Below are 14,355 nucleotides of genomic sequence, written 5' to 3'. Positions count from 1 at the left end.
CAGGGCCCGGGTAACAGGAGGGCAGTGCACACCCCACTGTCCAGCACGGCAGCTTCTCCTCCTAGGAAGTTCCTGTAGGGGTGGGGCCCAGAGGTCTCAGTGGGATGCCCAGCTCCCCACACTGATGGAGAGTGAGGAGACACATAGAGATCCCAAGGTGGGGGGTATGGGCTCCGCAAGGCAGGGACCCAGGCCATCCGGTTCTCCACTGTATTCCCAGGGCCCCGACCAGTGCCTGGCACACAGCAGTGTTGGTCGCTCAGTCATGTCTGACTCTATGCGACCCCATGGACTGTAGCCCACCAGGCTCCTCTGTCCATGGGATTCTCCAGGCAGGAAAAGGAAATGGCACACAGCAGATGCCCAGTGAAATACTTCCTTGGGGACTTTCCTGGTGATCCAGTGGTTAAGAATCTGTCTGCCGATGCAGGGGACACAGGTTTAATTTTTGGTCTGGGAAGATCCCACGTGCTACAGGGCAACAAAGCCTGCACCCCACCACTACTAACGCCTGTGTGCCTAGAGCCTGTGCCCTGCAACAAGGGAAGCCAGAGCAACGGGAAACCCGCTCCACACGCACAGACCAGCCCCCGCTGCTGCAACTGGAGAGAGACCACGCGCAGCGGCAGAGGCCCAGAGAAGCCAAGAATAAACAAGCAAACGAGGAAGCTTTTTCGGTGAGTGAGCACCGTGACAGGCAGTGATGAGAGACGGGCTGTGGGGATTTCACGTCACTGGGAAATCCGCGCTGCTCAAGGCGAGTGATGCTCCTCATCAGCGCTTTATAACCTGAAGTCATCAGGGCCGTCTGAGATCTGGGAGAAACAACGGTCCTCACCTGGAGAACTGCCTCAGCTTGGCTTCTATGCTCCGATGCCTCATGCACATCCTGGTCAGGGCGGATCCGATCTCCCTGGTGCCACCTGGGAAAGCAACAGAAGCAGACGTGAGGGACGGGAGGCGAGTCAGAACCACGAAGACCCTGAAAAGAATGAACAAATGGAAAAACCAGCCAGATTTCACTGCGCCATAACCCAAGCCACTGTCTTTCAGACTTCTCACCAGGCTTGTGCACACACACATAAATGTGTGTGTGTGTGTGCGTGTGTGTGTGTACGCGCACTTAGTCGCTCAGTCGTGTCCGACTCTTTGCTACCCTATGGACTGTCACCTGTCAGGCTCCTCTGTCCATGGGATTTTCTAGGCAAGAATACTGGACCTTCCTGACCCAGGGACTGAACCCGGGTCTCCTGCATCACAGGCTGATTCTTTGTTGTCTGAACCACCAGGATATGGCTACACATCTTGAAATAATCACCAAAATAAAAGCTACCTTTACTATATATAATAACATCCTCTAATATTTTCTGTTGTTTTCAATTATATTGACTGTGACACAGAAGTTGATTTTACAACCCACTGGGTCAAAAATACTTCTCAAGGAAGATGATTAAAATAGTATCTGATATTTAGGGAAAAGCTATAGTTCCGTTTTGTTTTCCACTTTTGGCAAAATCATCCTTCTAGCATTATTCAGAACAGCCAGTGAAGCTACTGTATAAAGTCACATATTCTAGAATACAAGTAAGGTAGAGAAGAGCAGGGCTAAAGCAAAATGAAACAATAGGGAATTTTTTTTTTTTTTGATGGCTTTGGGTAACACCAGCATGAAAAGTCCTCAAACTCAGCCAATGTCAAAGTACACTGAAATATGGCTTGGTTTTTCCCAAAATTCTTGTCGTACTTTTCCTTCAGGCACACCCTTCTCTAAGATTATTTTTGAAGTTCCCTTCCTTCCTCCTCTTAGAAACAATGTTTATATCAGCATTTACTTGGGCATGGAGGAGGGGGAGGCAAACAGTAACTACAGATGGCAATTCTGCACCAAGCACTGGAAAGAACAATTATAAATGTTATGAAAACACTGGGGCTCATGAAATCAGAAAGAAAAGCGTCCCAAAAAGCACTATCTTAAAAAAAAAAAATAGACAAGATCTTCAAGGGAAAGCCGCAGGAACTTATTGCAGGTTTAACCAAGTCAATTTAATAGGAAAACAATCCCCTCCCCCATTAGTACTCATGACATTATTTATTATGGGCTGTATTTCCTGCTCTGCCTTCTCTCCCAGAAACGCCAGTGTGCTGCTTCACTTTCACCTAGTTTCCATTTTATTCTGCAAAACTATCAGGTTTCCAGAACTAAAACACAGTAGTAATGGTGATAAACATGTGATATTTCTATATTTTATTTTAGTCTAAAGAGAAGCCTCTGCAGCCATTCTTCTAAAACAGGATTTCTCAGTCTTAACACTATTGATACTTAGGTGCAGGTCCATTCTTTGTTAAAGGATGGTTCACAGCATCCCTGGCCTCAACCGACCAAAAGCCTGTAGCAGCGCCCTCAGTTTGTGACATCTAAAAATGTCTCCAGACAGTACCGAGGGCTCCCTCGGAGCAAATTCTCCCCTAGCTGATTAAGTACTTCTGTAAAAGAACCTGAGTGAGAGTTAAAGGTCATCTGAGGCTGACTTTCTAAATGGCCAGAAGGGTGAAATTCCTGGCATCTGAGTTAGTGCCGGTGGCAACCTGACCGTCTACTGCCGCCCGCACTGCTCCACCAGGGAGAACCAGTAGAGGGTGCCGTTTTCACACGCGCCACTTGCCTTCTGGGCTCCCTTCAGATTCTTATGAGCATGGACTAGGAACACTTGATCCCCGGAGAAATCTCTCCTATTTTTCCAGGGCCTTCATTTGATTAAAAGTTAATAACCTGGCGATGCAAGGAAACTGGCGCACTCACTCACAGCTGGTAAGAGTGTAAACTAGTACTTTTCTGGAGGACAATCTGGCAGCATTTATCAAGACGTGTCTTACAAAAACAAGCTCCCATTTTGACCCAGCAATTCTACTCTGAAAAATTTTACCCGAGGAAACAATTAAGGCTGAGAGCAAATCCTTACCTATGAGGATAGTCATGGAAATATTGTTTATCATAGTAAAAACAAGAAACAACACCTTGTTCTAGAGAGCGGGCTGAATAAAACCCTAGGAGGCAGTCACATGATGGAAAAAGCAAGCAGTCAGCCAAAGTGCTGGAGAGTGATGCTTCAGGTCCCAGGAAGAAGTCGTTTGTTAGAGCTGAGGAAGTGCTGGGCCCCAAGGTGACTGCTTTGCACATCTGAACTCATTAAGTCAGCTCACCTGGTGCCCCATCTTACAGACAAGGAAAGCACCTTTCGCAATCTGACCAAGGCCACACTGCTAGTAAAGGGGATTCCAACCCAGGCCAAACCTCCAGAGTCTGTGCGTTTATCCATTCAGCACATGGCACTTATTACAGACAAGGGGAGATGGGAAGCAGAGCTAAGAGCCCAGAACATCCTGCTAAGCTAACTTTCTACACACTCTTACGGGTATCAGGGCTTCACGGTCCAGCTCTCTTATTTCGGTTCCCGAGCCTAGAACTGTCCACAGTTGATGCCACGGGGACTAAGCTCTGGTCCTTGCTAAGCTGCTCCACACATGACTGAGAGCTGTGTCACTGATTACCCACACCTCAGTTTCCTCAAAATAGAATGCCATGGCTGGAAAAGATCACCTCGAAGCCTGGCTCCCTAACTCTTCTGGTCCTGGATTTCTGGTAGCTTCCCAGATATTTTCACAGATTGCCACTGGACACATATCATCCCCGGGAAAGCCCAAGGCTTCCCGGCAACAACTGAGCTGCGGTGTGCTAACAAGCAGCTCCACGCAGACTGCGTGCACCGCTCCACTGTGCTCTGCAGCAGCGGGCCCCTACCCTTTTGGGCACCAGGGACTGGTTTCATGCAAGACAATTTTTCCACAGACCAAGGGCGGGCAGGGGGGGTGGTTTGGGGATGAGTCAAGTACATGACACTTATTGCGCACTTTATTTCTAGTATTATTACATCAGCTCCACCTCAGATCACCAGGCATTAGATCTCAGAGGTTGGGGACCCCCTGCTCCGTGGCACAGGGCTTCCTGTGAGAGGAGGAAATGAAGAACCGCAGAGAAAAGTCCCAAAGAGCAGCTTCTCTGTCCAAGGGGCATGAGGGCAGGAGACAGGCAGCTAACCTCCTCTGTGGACGCCAGGACCCAACCGTCAGAATGACTGCGGATCTCTGCCACTCCGGGCCCCTAAAAATAGCTCTATCTGTGGATGTGCTTAACAATGTCTTCTGCTCTTCCTGACCCTTGCTAAAACTTAAAAACAAAAAAATCAGCAGGTCTGAAAAGCTTCAGAGGAAACTGGCTTTAGTTACAAAGCCAGAACAGACATCTGGACGAGCTCTGAGCTGACAGTGAGAATATTTATGGAATCAAATGACTGAGACGGTCTCGGCAGCTTGGGAGTGAGGACAAGATCCCACTTGTTTCTGCTTTCCCTGCACCCAGCACTGGGGCTGAACGACGGAACCAACACTGACTGTTTTGGAGGGCAAAATGGTAGCATTTTTGGCTAGGTAGAGGCAGGGTGAGGGAACGGGTTTGCCTTTTGTTGAATGCATAAATATTTGTGTAGCTTCTCTGTGCATACAAAAGAAGATTCAAAATCAATACAAGGTCTTACCAAAGGTCTATACTGATTCAAGGTCAGCCTGGAGAAACAATGGTGTATTCGCTTTGTTCTTTTTTTTTTTTTTAATTGGAGTATAGTTGAGTTACAATGTTGTGTTATTTTCTGGTGCTATGTATATACATGCATATACATATATTCTTTTTCAGATTTTTTTCAATTATAGTTTTTTACAAGATAGTGAATGTAGTTCCCTGTGTGATACAGTAGGATTTTGCTTATCTGGTTTTCTATCGCTGCTGAAATAAATCACTACACATTTAGCAGTTTAAAGCAGTACTCATTTATTATCTTACAGTTCTGGAAGCCAGAAGTCCAAAAATCAATTTCTTCAGGTTAAAATCAAGGTGTTGTGAGAGCTTGATTCCTCTAGAGGCCCTAGGGGAGAACCCTTCTCCTTGCCTCTTCCAGCCCCCACAGGCTGCCTGCACTCCTTGGCTCGGGGCACCTCCCTCCACCTTCAAGTCAGCAGTAGCGCCTTCACTCTTCTTGGACCTCCACTTCCGTCCTCACATCTTCTCTGACTCCGATCTTCCTTCTTCCTCCTTAGAGCTTTGTGCTGTACTGCTGCTGCTGCTGCTAAGTCGCTTCAGTCGTGTCCGACTCTGTGCGACCCCACAGACGGCAGCCCACCAGGCTGGGCTGTACTGGACCCACCTTAATAATCCAAGATAATCTCCCCATTCCAAGATCCCTAACTGAATGATATATGCAAAGCCCCTGTTGTCACGTTCAGTAACATATTCACAGGTTCTGGGGGTGGAGGCATGGATGTCTTTTTTGGGGGGTGCATTATTCTGCCTATTAAAGATGAGTAGGAGTTGTTAATTTGGAGAATGTATGGGACACTGGGGTCCTCTGCCCAGAGTCCATTCATTCATCCTCAGATAATTAACTGAGACATGATCTCACTCCATCCACTCTGGCAGTGTCTGGTTCAGGGACAAGACAAGAGACTGAGATGTTACTGGGGAGGCCTTTGGGGAAAATATCGCTGGATCTTAAGATCAACACACACAAGAGACCCCACAGGGTGAGAACAGGAAGCAGGCTGCCCAGCTGCTGTGGTTAACCATCTTTACAGCAGTGGGGACTCCTGCCTTAGGAGAAGGCACGTTCTGCGGACGGAACCGAGAAGGAGCCCCAAACTCCGGGCGAGCTCACAAAGCTGCCAAATTAAAACACTGGGAGCCTGCTCTCCTGAACCTGGGGCTCCAGTTCTGCAAATACACACATTTCCTTATTTTTAAAGCCACTTTGATTGGGTTCCGTTTCTTGCCAGTTCAAAGAAGAGGGAAGGGAGCAACAGCCTCGTGCTTCCTCCCTGCACCAGGAACCAGCCTGTGGCCAAAAGAACAGTAAGTCCGTCACTCACTGCTGAGGGAGGCACAAACACTTGATGACAACAATTTTCTTTCTTTTTTGTGTGATATGTTGAAGAACGTCCTCCCGTAACAAGCAAAGGTTTTTTTTATTAAAAAGTAGTGCACAATCAGTAGGCGATTGAAACGAGGTGATCTGCAAAGGAGACAATCAGTGGAAAGAAGTTTCACACAACATGTGTGAAACAGACTGCTAGCAGGAAGCTGCTGTATAGCACAGGGAACTCAGCCCATACTCGGTAATGACCCAGGGGGGTGGGATGGCGGCGGTGGGAGGGAGGCTTCAGAGGAAGGGGATACAGTTATGTGTGTATGTATATGTATGGCTGATTCACTTCATTGTACAGCAGAAAATAACACAACATTGCAAAGCCTCCTTTAAAAACCTCTATAAAGCCTCTATTAAAACATAAATTAAAATAACCTGGTTTTAATAAAGTTGAATAAATATATAAGTAAATAAAAATAAAATAGAAAGAAGTAAAAAGTCTAGAGCTTAGGCTATCAAGTATGAACGTGGGGGCACACAAAGACACAAATTCCACATTTATTCAGTATTGCATTTGTTTCCTAGGCTGCTGTAACCAAGAACCCCACTGGTTGGCTTAAAACAACCAAAACTTACTGTCTCACCATTCTGGAGGTTAGAAGTCTGAAATCAAGGGGGTTGGCAGGGCCCTGCTCCCTCTGAAACTTGCTGGGGAAGGGTTGTTCCCTGCCCACTCTGGTAGGTGCTGGCAGGTAGACACATCACTCCAGTTTCTTCTTCCATCTTCACCAGGCAATTTCCCAGCATGTGTCTTCACTTGAGACATACGTGAAGGCACCCTCTTCTCTGCATGTGTCTGTGTCCAAATTTATCTCTTCTTAAAAAGACACCACCAGTTGCACTGGACTAGGGTCCACCCTAATGGCTTCATCTCAACCTGATGACACCTGCAAAGACCTCATGTCCAACTGAGGTCAGATTCACAGGGACCAGGGGTAAGAATGGCAACCTATCTTTGTGGGATGGGGAATCACAACAAATCCCCTAATAAGTATCTACCATGCAACAAGGATTAAAGATGATAAAAGCTGGAGGGCCCAGCCTTGGAAGGATTCACAGACTGGCTGGGAGGGATAGCTATGAAATGGTACAGGGAACGTGATCTTTGCAGCAATCCTAGGAGGTAGGTACTACTGTCCCCATTTTATAAATGGAAAAATTGAGGCTCTGGAGGGTGACAGGCAGACCCCAAGGAGCCTGCAAGCCCCAGCACACCCATAGCAGCTGCTTCCCACTGTGGCTGGTCTGGAGTCTTAGCACAATCTCCTTGCCGTCTCCTGAATTAGTGTGAGGGTCAGGAGGAAGAGCAATCAAGCCAAGGGGTTACGCGCTCAGCTCTGAAGTCAGACAGCGTAGATACAAAGCCCAGCTCCCCCATTCGCCAGCTGCGTCACTGGAGGGTCTAACTTGCTTAGACTGAACTGTTGATGGCTATATTCCCAAGAAATGATTCTGCCTCCTGGTATTTCCTGTCATCATAACCCGAATGCACCATCCATGGGTTCCAGCTGGGGCTTCTTGAGAAACAATGTGAGGTATCCTAGATTTTTAAAAATCATTTTTGTCCCTAATCTTTTATAACTGCCTCATCCCCATGTAATCTGATGCCAATCTACATATTTTTTTGAAAAGCAACTTGCTTTTCAAATGTTTATCTTAGCTTTCTAAACATTCCACTTATTCAGAAACAACCAATCTTGATTTTTCACATTCATCCCAAAGATTTATATACCTTGTAATTAAATAATGTAACGCTGTACAACTGGCATATACAGGTTTTGGAACACACATCCCACCCCTGGTTCAACGGACAACTCAGGTAGAAGAAATGTATGTACACAGAGAGAAGTCTACAATAAGTGGAGCTTATTGCAGGCAGAGGTCGGTACATTATCATAGAGAAAATAAAGAGCCCTGGTTACATCGATGGGCCACTTAAGCAGGGCTCTGACGTAGCAGTAATCAGTCAAGTCCTACAAGAAGGTGCAGGCCAGAGTAATTACCTCAGCCCTGGCTGGAGTGTCCGCCCACAATGATGTGCTAGCCAGTATGTGACAGTCCCCAGTTCTCCCACATCTAATATCATCCTTCTCCAAGGATCTGGCTAATGGATGAGGCACAGAAGGCAGGGTAACTGTACAAAGGAACAAAGCCAGAATTGTCCCATTAGGGCTCAGGGTGTGTCACCCCCAAACATGCCATAAAGAACTTGAGAAACGGCCAGTGCAAGAGGGACACTCTCCGACTCTCCTTTCTGTCTCCCTGAACGCCAGAATGGCATCTCCCCTGTGACAGGCGTGCTCCCCGCATCTGGAGACGGAAGGACACCCTTGTTGACAGAAAGAGCAATCGGGCCAAGCCTGTGTAAACAAACCTTGTTACCTCTTTCATTAATTACCCCAAGCCCAAACTCTGTTTAGATTCTGCCCTAATTGGGCACCCAAACCTACATTTCTTTGTCCTGCCTATTTCTTACAGATGTACAGTTTCATCTAAAAGTCTGCTGCTGCTGCTAAGTCACTTCAGTCGTGTCCAACTCCATGCGACCCCATAGACGGCAGTCCACCAGGCTCCTCTGTCCCTGGGATTCTCCAGGCAAGAATACTGGAGTGGGTTGCCATTTCCTTCTCCAGTGCATGAAAGTGAAAAGTGAAGGTGAAGTCGCCCAGTTGTGTCTGACTCTTCGCAACCCCATGGACTGCAGCCCACCAGGCTCCTCCGTCCATGGGATTTCCAGGCAAGAGTACTGGAGTGGGTATCTAAAAGTCTACAAGTTGCTAAGTTTGACTATTTCTTTAGTCCCGTTTCTATGAGTCCTACACATAGGAATTAAAATGCATCTTTTTCTCCTGCTCATCTGTCTTGTGTCAATTTTATTATTAGGCTGGCCACAAGAACTCAAGAGGGGAAGAGGGAGGAACCGCCAACTCCCTGACAGCTCCTTCTTCCCAAACATCTTCAAAGACAAAAATTCAAAAGGGAGTGAGTGGACTAGGGACTTCCCTGGTGGTCCAGAGACTCAGATTCCAGACTTCCACTGCAGAGGGCATGGGATCAATCCCCGGTTGGGGAACTAAGATCCCACATGCCACGTGGCAGAGTCAAAAAATTTTTTAATAATAATAATAAAGGAGAGGTCCAGAAGGTCCACTTGGGAAGGATCTCCTCTCTGTCAACAGTTATGCATCAACCAAGTGGTCGTTGCTGGAACTTGAAGCCACAGGGCTGAGAGGTCCACCGGTGAACTGACTGCAGAGAATCTATCTCTTGGTGAACTATGCCTTCAAAACAGGGAGACAGGTTCCCCAGCTAACCAGCTCTTAAAGGTGTCTCCAGCCTAAGATTTCTCTCTGCTGTTTATTTTTATGTCGCAAAGCTTGGGACAGTTGTGGCACCAGCCTCCTGCTAACAGAGACTGGAAAGGAAAGTTGCTATGAAATCCAGGACTGCTTCTGCAATGACCTGCAGCAGCTTGGAAAGCTGAGGGTCCAGTAAATGAGGAAACAGCGTGTCTCTCTCCTTCCTCTCAAGCCCCTGCTCACTGAGCCCAGAACTGTGAAATGTCAGGTGTCTTTACAGCTTGAAGGCTGACTAGAGTGCTGTCTGAGCATTGCATCACAGCAACTGCCTCAGCATTCAGCGGCCACTGCTCTGGCCAGCCCAGCGGGTGGCCCACCCGCCGTCCCGGGTGATGCCCACGGCTCTGCGCCCACCACACTAGCATCACAACGGACTGAAGCTTGGCTCCCTCCTCCTGCACTTTTCACTGCCGTATTTGGGACACTTTCATTTCACAAGTTTAAGTGTTGGTACACAGGCTAAGAGGGCTTCCTAGGTGGCGCCGCTGGACCTGCCTGCCAATGCTGGAGACAGAAGACACGCAGGTTCAATCCCTGGGTCGGGAAGATCCCCTGGGGATGGCAACCCACTCCAGTATTCTTGCCTGCAGAATCCCATGGACAGAGGAGCCTGGCGGGCTACAGTCCATAGGGTCGCAAAAGGGTCAGACATGACTGAAACAACTTAGTACACAAACACACACACACACACACAGGCTTCAAAAGAGACACACACACACGGGCTTCAAAAGGGAGAGTGAGAGTCCTGTACACACACACACACACACACACACACACGGGCTTCAAAAGGGACACACACACACATACGGGCTTCAAAAGGGAGAGTGAGAGTCCTGTACACACACACACACACAGGCTTCAAAAGGGACACACACACACACACACACACACACACGGGCTTCAAAAGGGACACACACACACACGGGCTTCAAAAGGGAGAGTGACAGTCCTGTACACACACACAGGCTTCAAAAGGGACACACACACACACACACGGGCTTCAAAAGGGACACACACACACACACGGGCTTCAAAAGGGACACACACACACATACGGGCTTCAAAAGGGAGAGTGAGAGTCCTGTACACACACACACACAGGCTTCAAAAGGGACACACACAGACACACAGGGGCTTCAAAAGGGACACACACACACATACGGGCTTCAAAAGGGACACACACACACATATGGGCTTCAAAAGGGAAAGTGAGAGTCCTGTACACACACACACACACACACACACACACACACACACACGGGCTTCAAAAGGGAGAGTGAGAGTCTTGAATTGGAACCTGGGTATAAACCCAAATTCCATACATATAATTATACAAACTTGGGAAATAGAGATTTTTTTTGTCTCTCCTTATAACATTTTGCTTCGTGTGTGTGTGTGTGTGTATGTGGACATAGAAAAAGAGAGAGGTAGTAGGCTGTTTCTATACTATATACATTAAGCACAGCAGGCAAGAGCATATGCTCTCTGGGCAAAACCGAGTTCAGAACACATCGTTTTATTCATATGTTTGAATGAAAATGGATATTGAATTAGTCAGGACCTATGTCCCTTTTAGTTTTACAGGTGTCAAAACTAAAATTCTTACTCTTTTGTGAATGATAGATGTTTCTGTTTTGATCGTAGTGAAGCTTGAAAATTATCATGAGATTAATTTCCTCATATGCTTGAAGTTTCAACCCTTCTTTGTTGGGGTTTATGTACAATCAGATGTACACAGCATTAGCATCTGATATTTTTTTCATATTTTTCCTGTGATTTGGGATGTTTTACCTTTTTACTAGTCTTGAAGATGGCTTCTTTATTTGCAATTATGCTAACTGCACTCTGAGACTTTAATAAAAGATTTTTTTGGTTTTGAAAAAAAAATATTAAATAAACCTGAATTCTAAGAGGAAGAAGGGAACTCAATTCTGATGCCCAGAGAGGCTCAATTGTGATGCGCCAGACAACAAAGTCCATGCTTTATGCAAAGGTTCAGTCCAAGGAACCAAATCGGAAAGGCCGTTGGGTGGACCCCTACTGCATGATCAACAACAGGGTCATCGGGAGCCCTGGGGACCCCAGGCAGGGAGACCTCAGCTGGAAGTGGGCACACCTGCCTGAAGCTCTAGAAAGCATATTTTCCTGGTCACCTCCAGGCTGGATTAGATGACCCTCTTTACCATTTTAAGAGAAGTGATCTTATGGCGATCAGGATGCCGGAGGAGAAATTAGCAGCATCCCATATTCCACAAACACCGAGGAGACGCTGCTGTGGTCTGACTCCTGTGCTGTGAGCAGAAGAGACAGCCCCCCCCACCCCATGGGACGGGGCTCATCTAAACTCAGAAGCCACAGATTTCAGGGTGACCTGCAGGCTGGGAGGTGCCTTGGAAAGTTCAGGAAGCAACAAATCAGCAGTGCCTTGCTGCTCAGCACCCACTGCTTGCCTATAACAAGCAGAGAAGCCCCGGGTGCCCCCTCAGGAGTCCTGCCCTTACTGCCATTTCTCCTGCTCAGAGAAACGCGTCCGTGTCCTTCGCTGTGTCCTTGTGAGGCGGTCGGCTCCTTTCAAGGGCACCATCATTTTCATTAAAGGTCAAAGGAGGCACTCAGACTATCCGAACATCAAACCAACAAACTGTGTTTCTCCTGGCTTCATTAGCATTTTATTTTTATCCTTAGGCACGAAAAGATGGACCACTGGGAGAGATGGCCTCATTTGATGCCCTGTATCTGTTTACATGGAGGGGAGAGTGAGGGATAAACAATCAGCTCCTGGTCTTACAAGCTACCCTGCAGATCTTCTATCATTTACATCAGCCACATAAGGGAGCCCCGCTCAGGGGAGGCACTGGTCATCACAGATGACTGAAGACTGTCCATATACTTTATTATGTTAGTCCTGAAAATGGCTTCAAAACTATCCAAACGTTTCTGTTGTGCTATGCTCAGCTGTGTCCGACCCTTTGCAACCCTACGGACTGTAGCCTTCCAGGCTCCTCTGTCCATGGGATTCTCTAGGCAAGAATACTGGAGTGGGTTGCCATGCCCTCCTCCAGGGGATCTTTCTGACCCAGGGATCGAACCCACATCTCTGGTGTCTCTGGCATTGGCAGGCAGATTCTTTACCACTGCGCCAGCTTTATGAATGTGCTATTTAAATCATCACAATATTCTTGCAACAAGTACACAATCTGATTCCAAGGAAACGAACGAATGAGAAACGTGAGTAGTATTTTAAGCAGTGGAAGGATCTGACCCTTTGTCTTCACGAGGTGGCTTAGGTCAAAAGTAGAAAAACTTTAAAAGATTTTCAAAAATAAACCCTGAAAGCTCCCGGACAAAGGAAGTGTAACTTCCCTTTTGCTACAATGGCAAACCTAACATGCTTCCACCTTCAAGGAAGAGAAAAACAGGCAGTTTCCTGTGCAGAAACTGTATTCTTGGGCTCCTGTATGTGGCCGAGATACGTGGGACAATCCAGGTTGGTGTTCACGGGACATGCAATACTGCGCATGCAATTAAAGCCAAGGACGGTCAGCGACACATTTTGGGAAGACATCCTTGTGCCCGTGTGTGGGTGGGGTGGAAGATATTGCAAACTTATCAGCTGCCAAACTCACCTTTCCCAACTTCTCCCACTTCACGACTTTTCCAAAAGCAAAGGAAACAAGAAAAAAAAAAGAAAACACACACACACACAGTCCCACCACCATCTGGCGGCTTGAGACCAGCAAGCACGAGATTCTGGCAGGCACGGTACTGGCAGCCACAAAGACTGATATTCCTCTTTCTTTGTTGCTGTTTTAAAAGCAAGGCGAGACTGGTAATGTGGAAACACAACACGAACACGCTCACACTTCTACGAAAAACCAGAGTAGCAGCGAAGGCATTCGATGGCGACTCTGCCCGCCTTCGTCTCTGATGGAGTGGAGCCTGGTTGAAAAGCTCGGGCGGGGGAGTCACCCGGAAAATGCCGCTGGCTCCCCGACACCTATCACGATGCACGCCCGCTGCCAGGGTCTGCCTCAGGGGTATGGGTGCAGAAAGATGCTCCCACCAGGGCCAGGCTGCAGGGACTCGAGGACACCAGCTCATGCCAGCAAAGCAGATGTAGGCTGATGTGCAAAACCACACATCATTTTCCTAGCTCATGAAGCTGAACTGTCAGGCAGATAAGATGCTCGCAGCCGCTGATCTGAGCATTATCTCCCAGGCAGTTTTCAGGTAAATCAGGGGGTCACTTGATGAATTTAGAAGAAGAGGAGGGCAGTTCATGGTTTTAGGGGTCAGAGCCAGAGTCTGAGGCACCCACTTCCTCCAAAGGGATGAGACCCCAGAAAGCGGGTCCGTGATGCCACCCTCGGGCTCCACTGCTACTGCTGAAAACCTCCAGTATCTGGAATCAGGTTTCTCTTGAGTGTTGCTGGCCTAAGTACTGCTCTGTCCCTTTAAGGGGCTTCTGGACCTCCCTGAACCACGCCAGAATGTGCTGACTTTACCATCTCTCAGGAAGCAATTCTGCTGCTTTCCAAATTATTAAGAATAGCTACCATCTACTCAGTGTTGGCAATCTAACAGGCACTTACAAGCACAATGTGTTCAATTTTAAAATCTCATTATACGCCTCCTGTAGGTATCATGGTCAGATAGGAATTATTATCCTCATTTTACAGATGAGGCAAAGGGACTCAGAGAAGTTAAGCAACTTGCCCACGGTGGCACAGGAGAATTTTCATCCAGGGCTAAGTCCATAGTTAGAACCGTTCTTGAGAATATCTCGCCGTTGCGAATATGCACTAACGTATTTAGTGGATGAGAAGGTAGCTCTTTGCTCCCCATCCCCATTCTGTGACTGAAGGAAAACAAAAATCGTGCCACCCAGACATCTGTGTCATCAGCCAGACTCAAACCACACTGCCGCCACTTCCTGGCTGGACTGTGTGTGGGCGGGCTGGTGAGCA

The 14,355-nt window shown here is 47.5% G+C and overlaps 1 protein-coding gene across 6 annotated transcripts in view; it reads right to left on the bottom strand.

The window, feature by feature from the left end:
* The window catches only part of MTSS1 (MTSS I-BAR domain containing 1), a 163,198-nt gene that overhangs the window by 35,885 nt on the left and 112,958 nt on the right, over positions 1–14,355 (bottom strand). For all 6 annotated transcript variants that reach the window (XM_069599902.1, XM_069599904.1, XM_069599906.1 and 3 more), the window contains exon 4: positions 839–923. In XM_069599902.1, coding sequence (XP_069456003.1) covers positions 839–923 — 85 coding nt within the window. The remainder of the gene's footprint in view (positions 1–838; positions 924–14,355) is intronic.

Source organism: Ovis canadensis, chromosome 9 (assembly GCF_042477335.2).
Source record: "Ovis canadensis isolate MfBH-ARS-UI-01 breed Bighorn chromosome 9, ARS-UI_OviCan_v2, whole genome shotgun sequence".
NCBI classification, from domain to species: domain Eukaryota; kingdom Metazoa; phylum Chordata; class Mammalia; order Artiodactyla; family Bovidae; genus Ovis; species Ovis canadensis.
The sequence above is the reverse complement of the archived record's forward strand: the minus strand, read 5'-3'. Positions and strand labels throughout refer to the sequence as shown.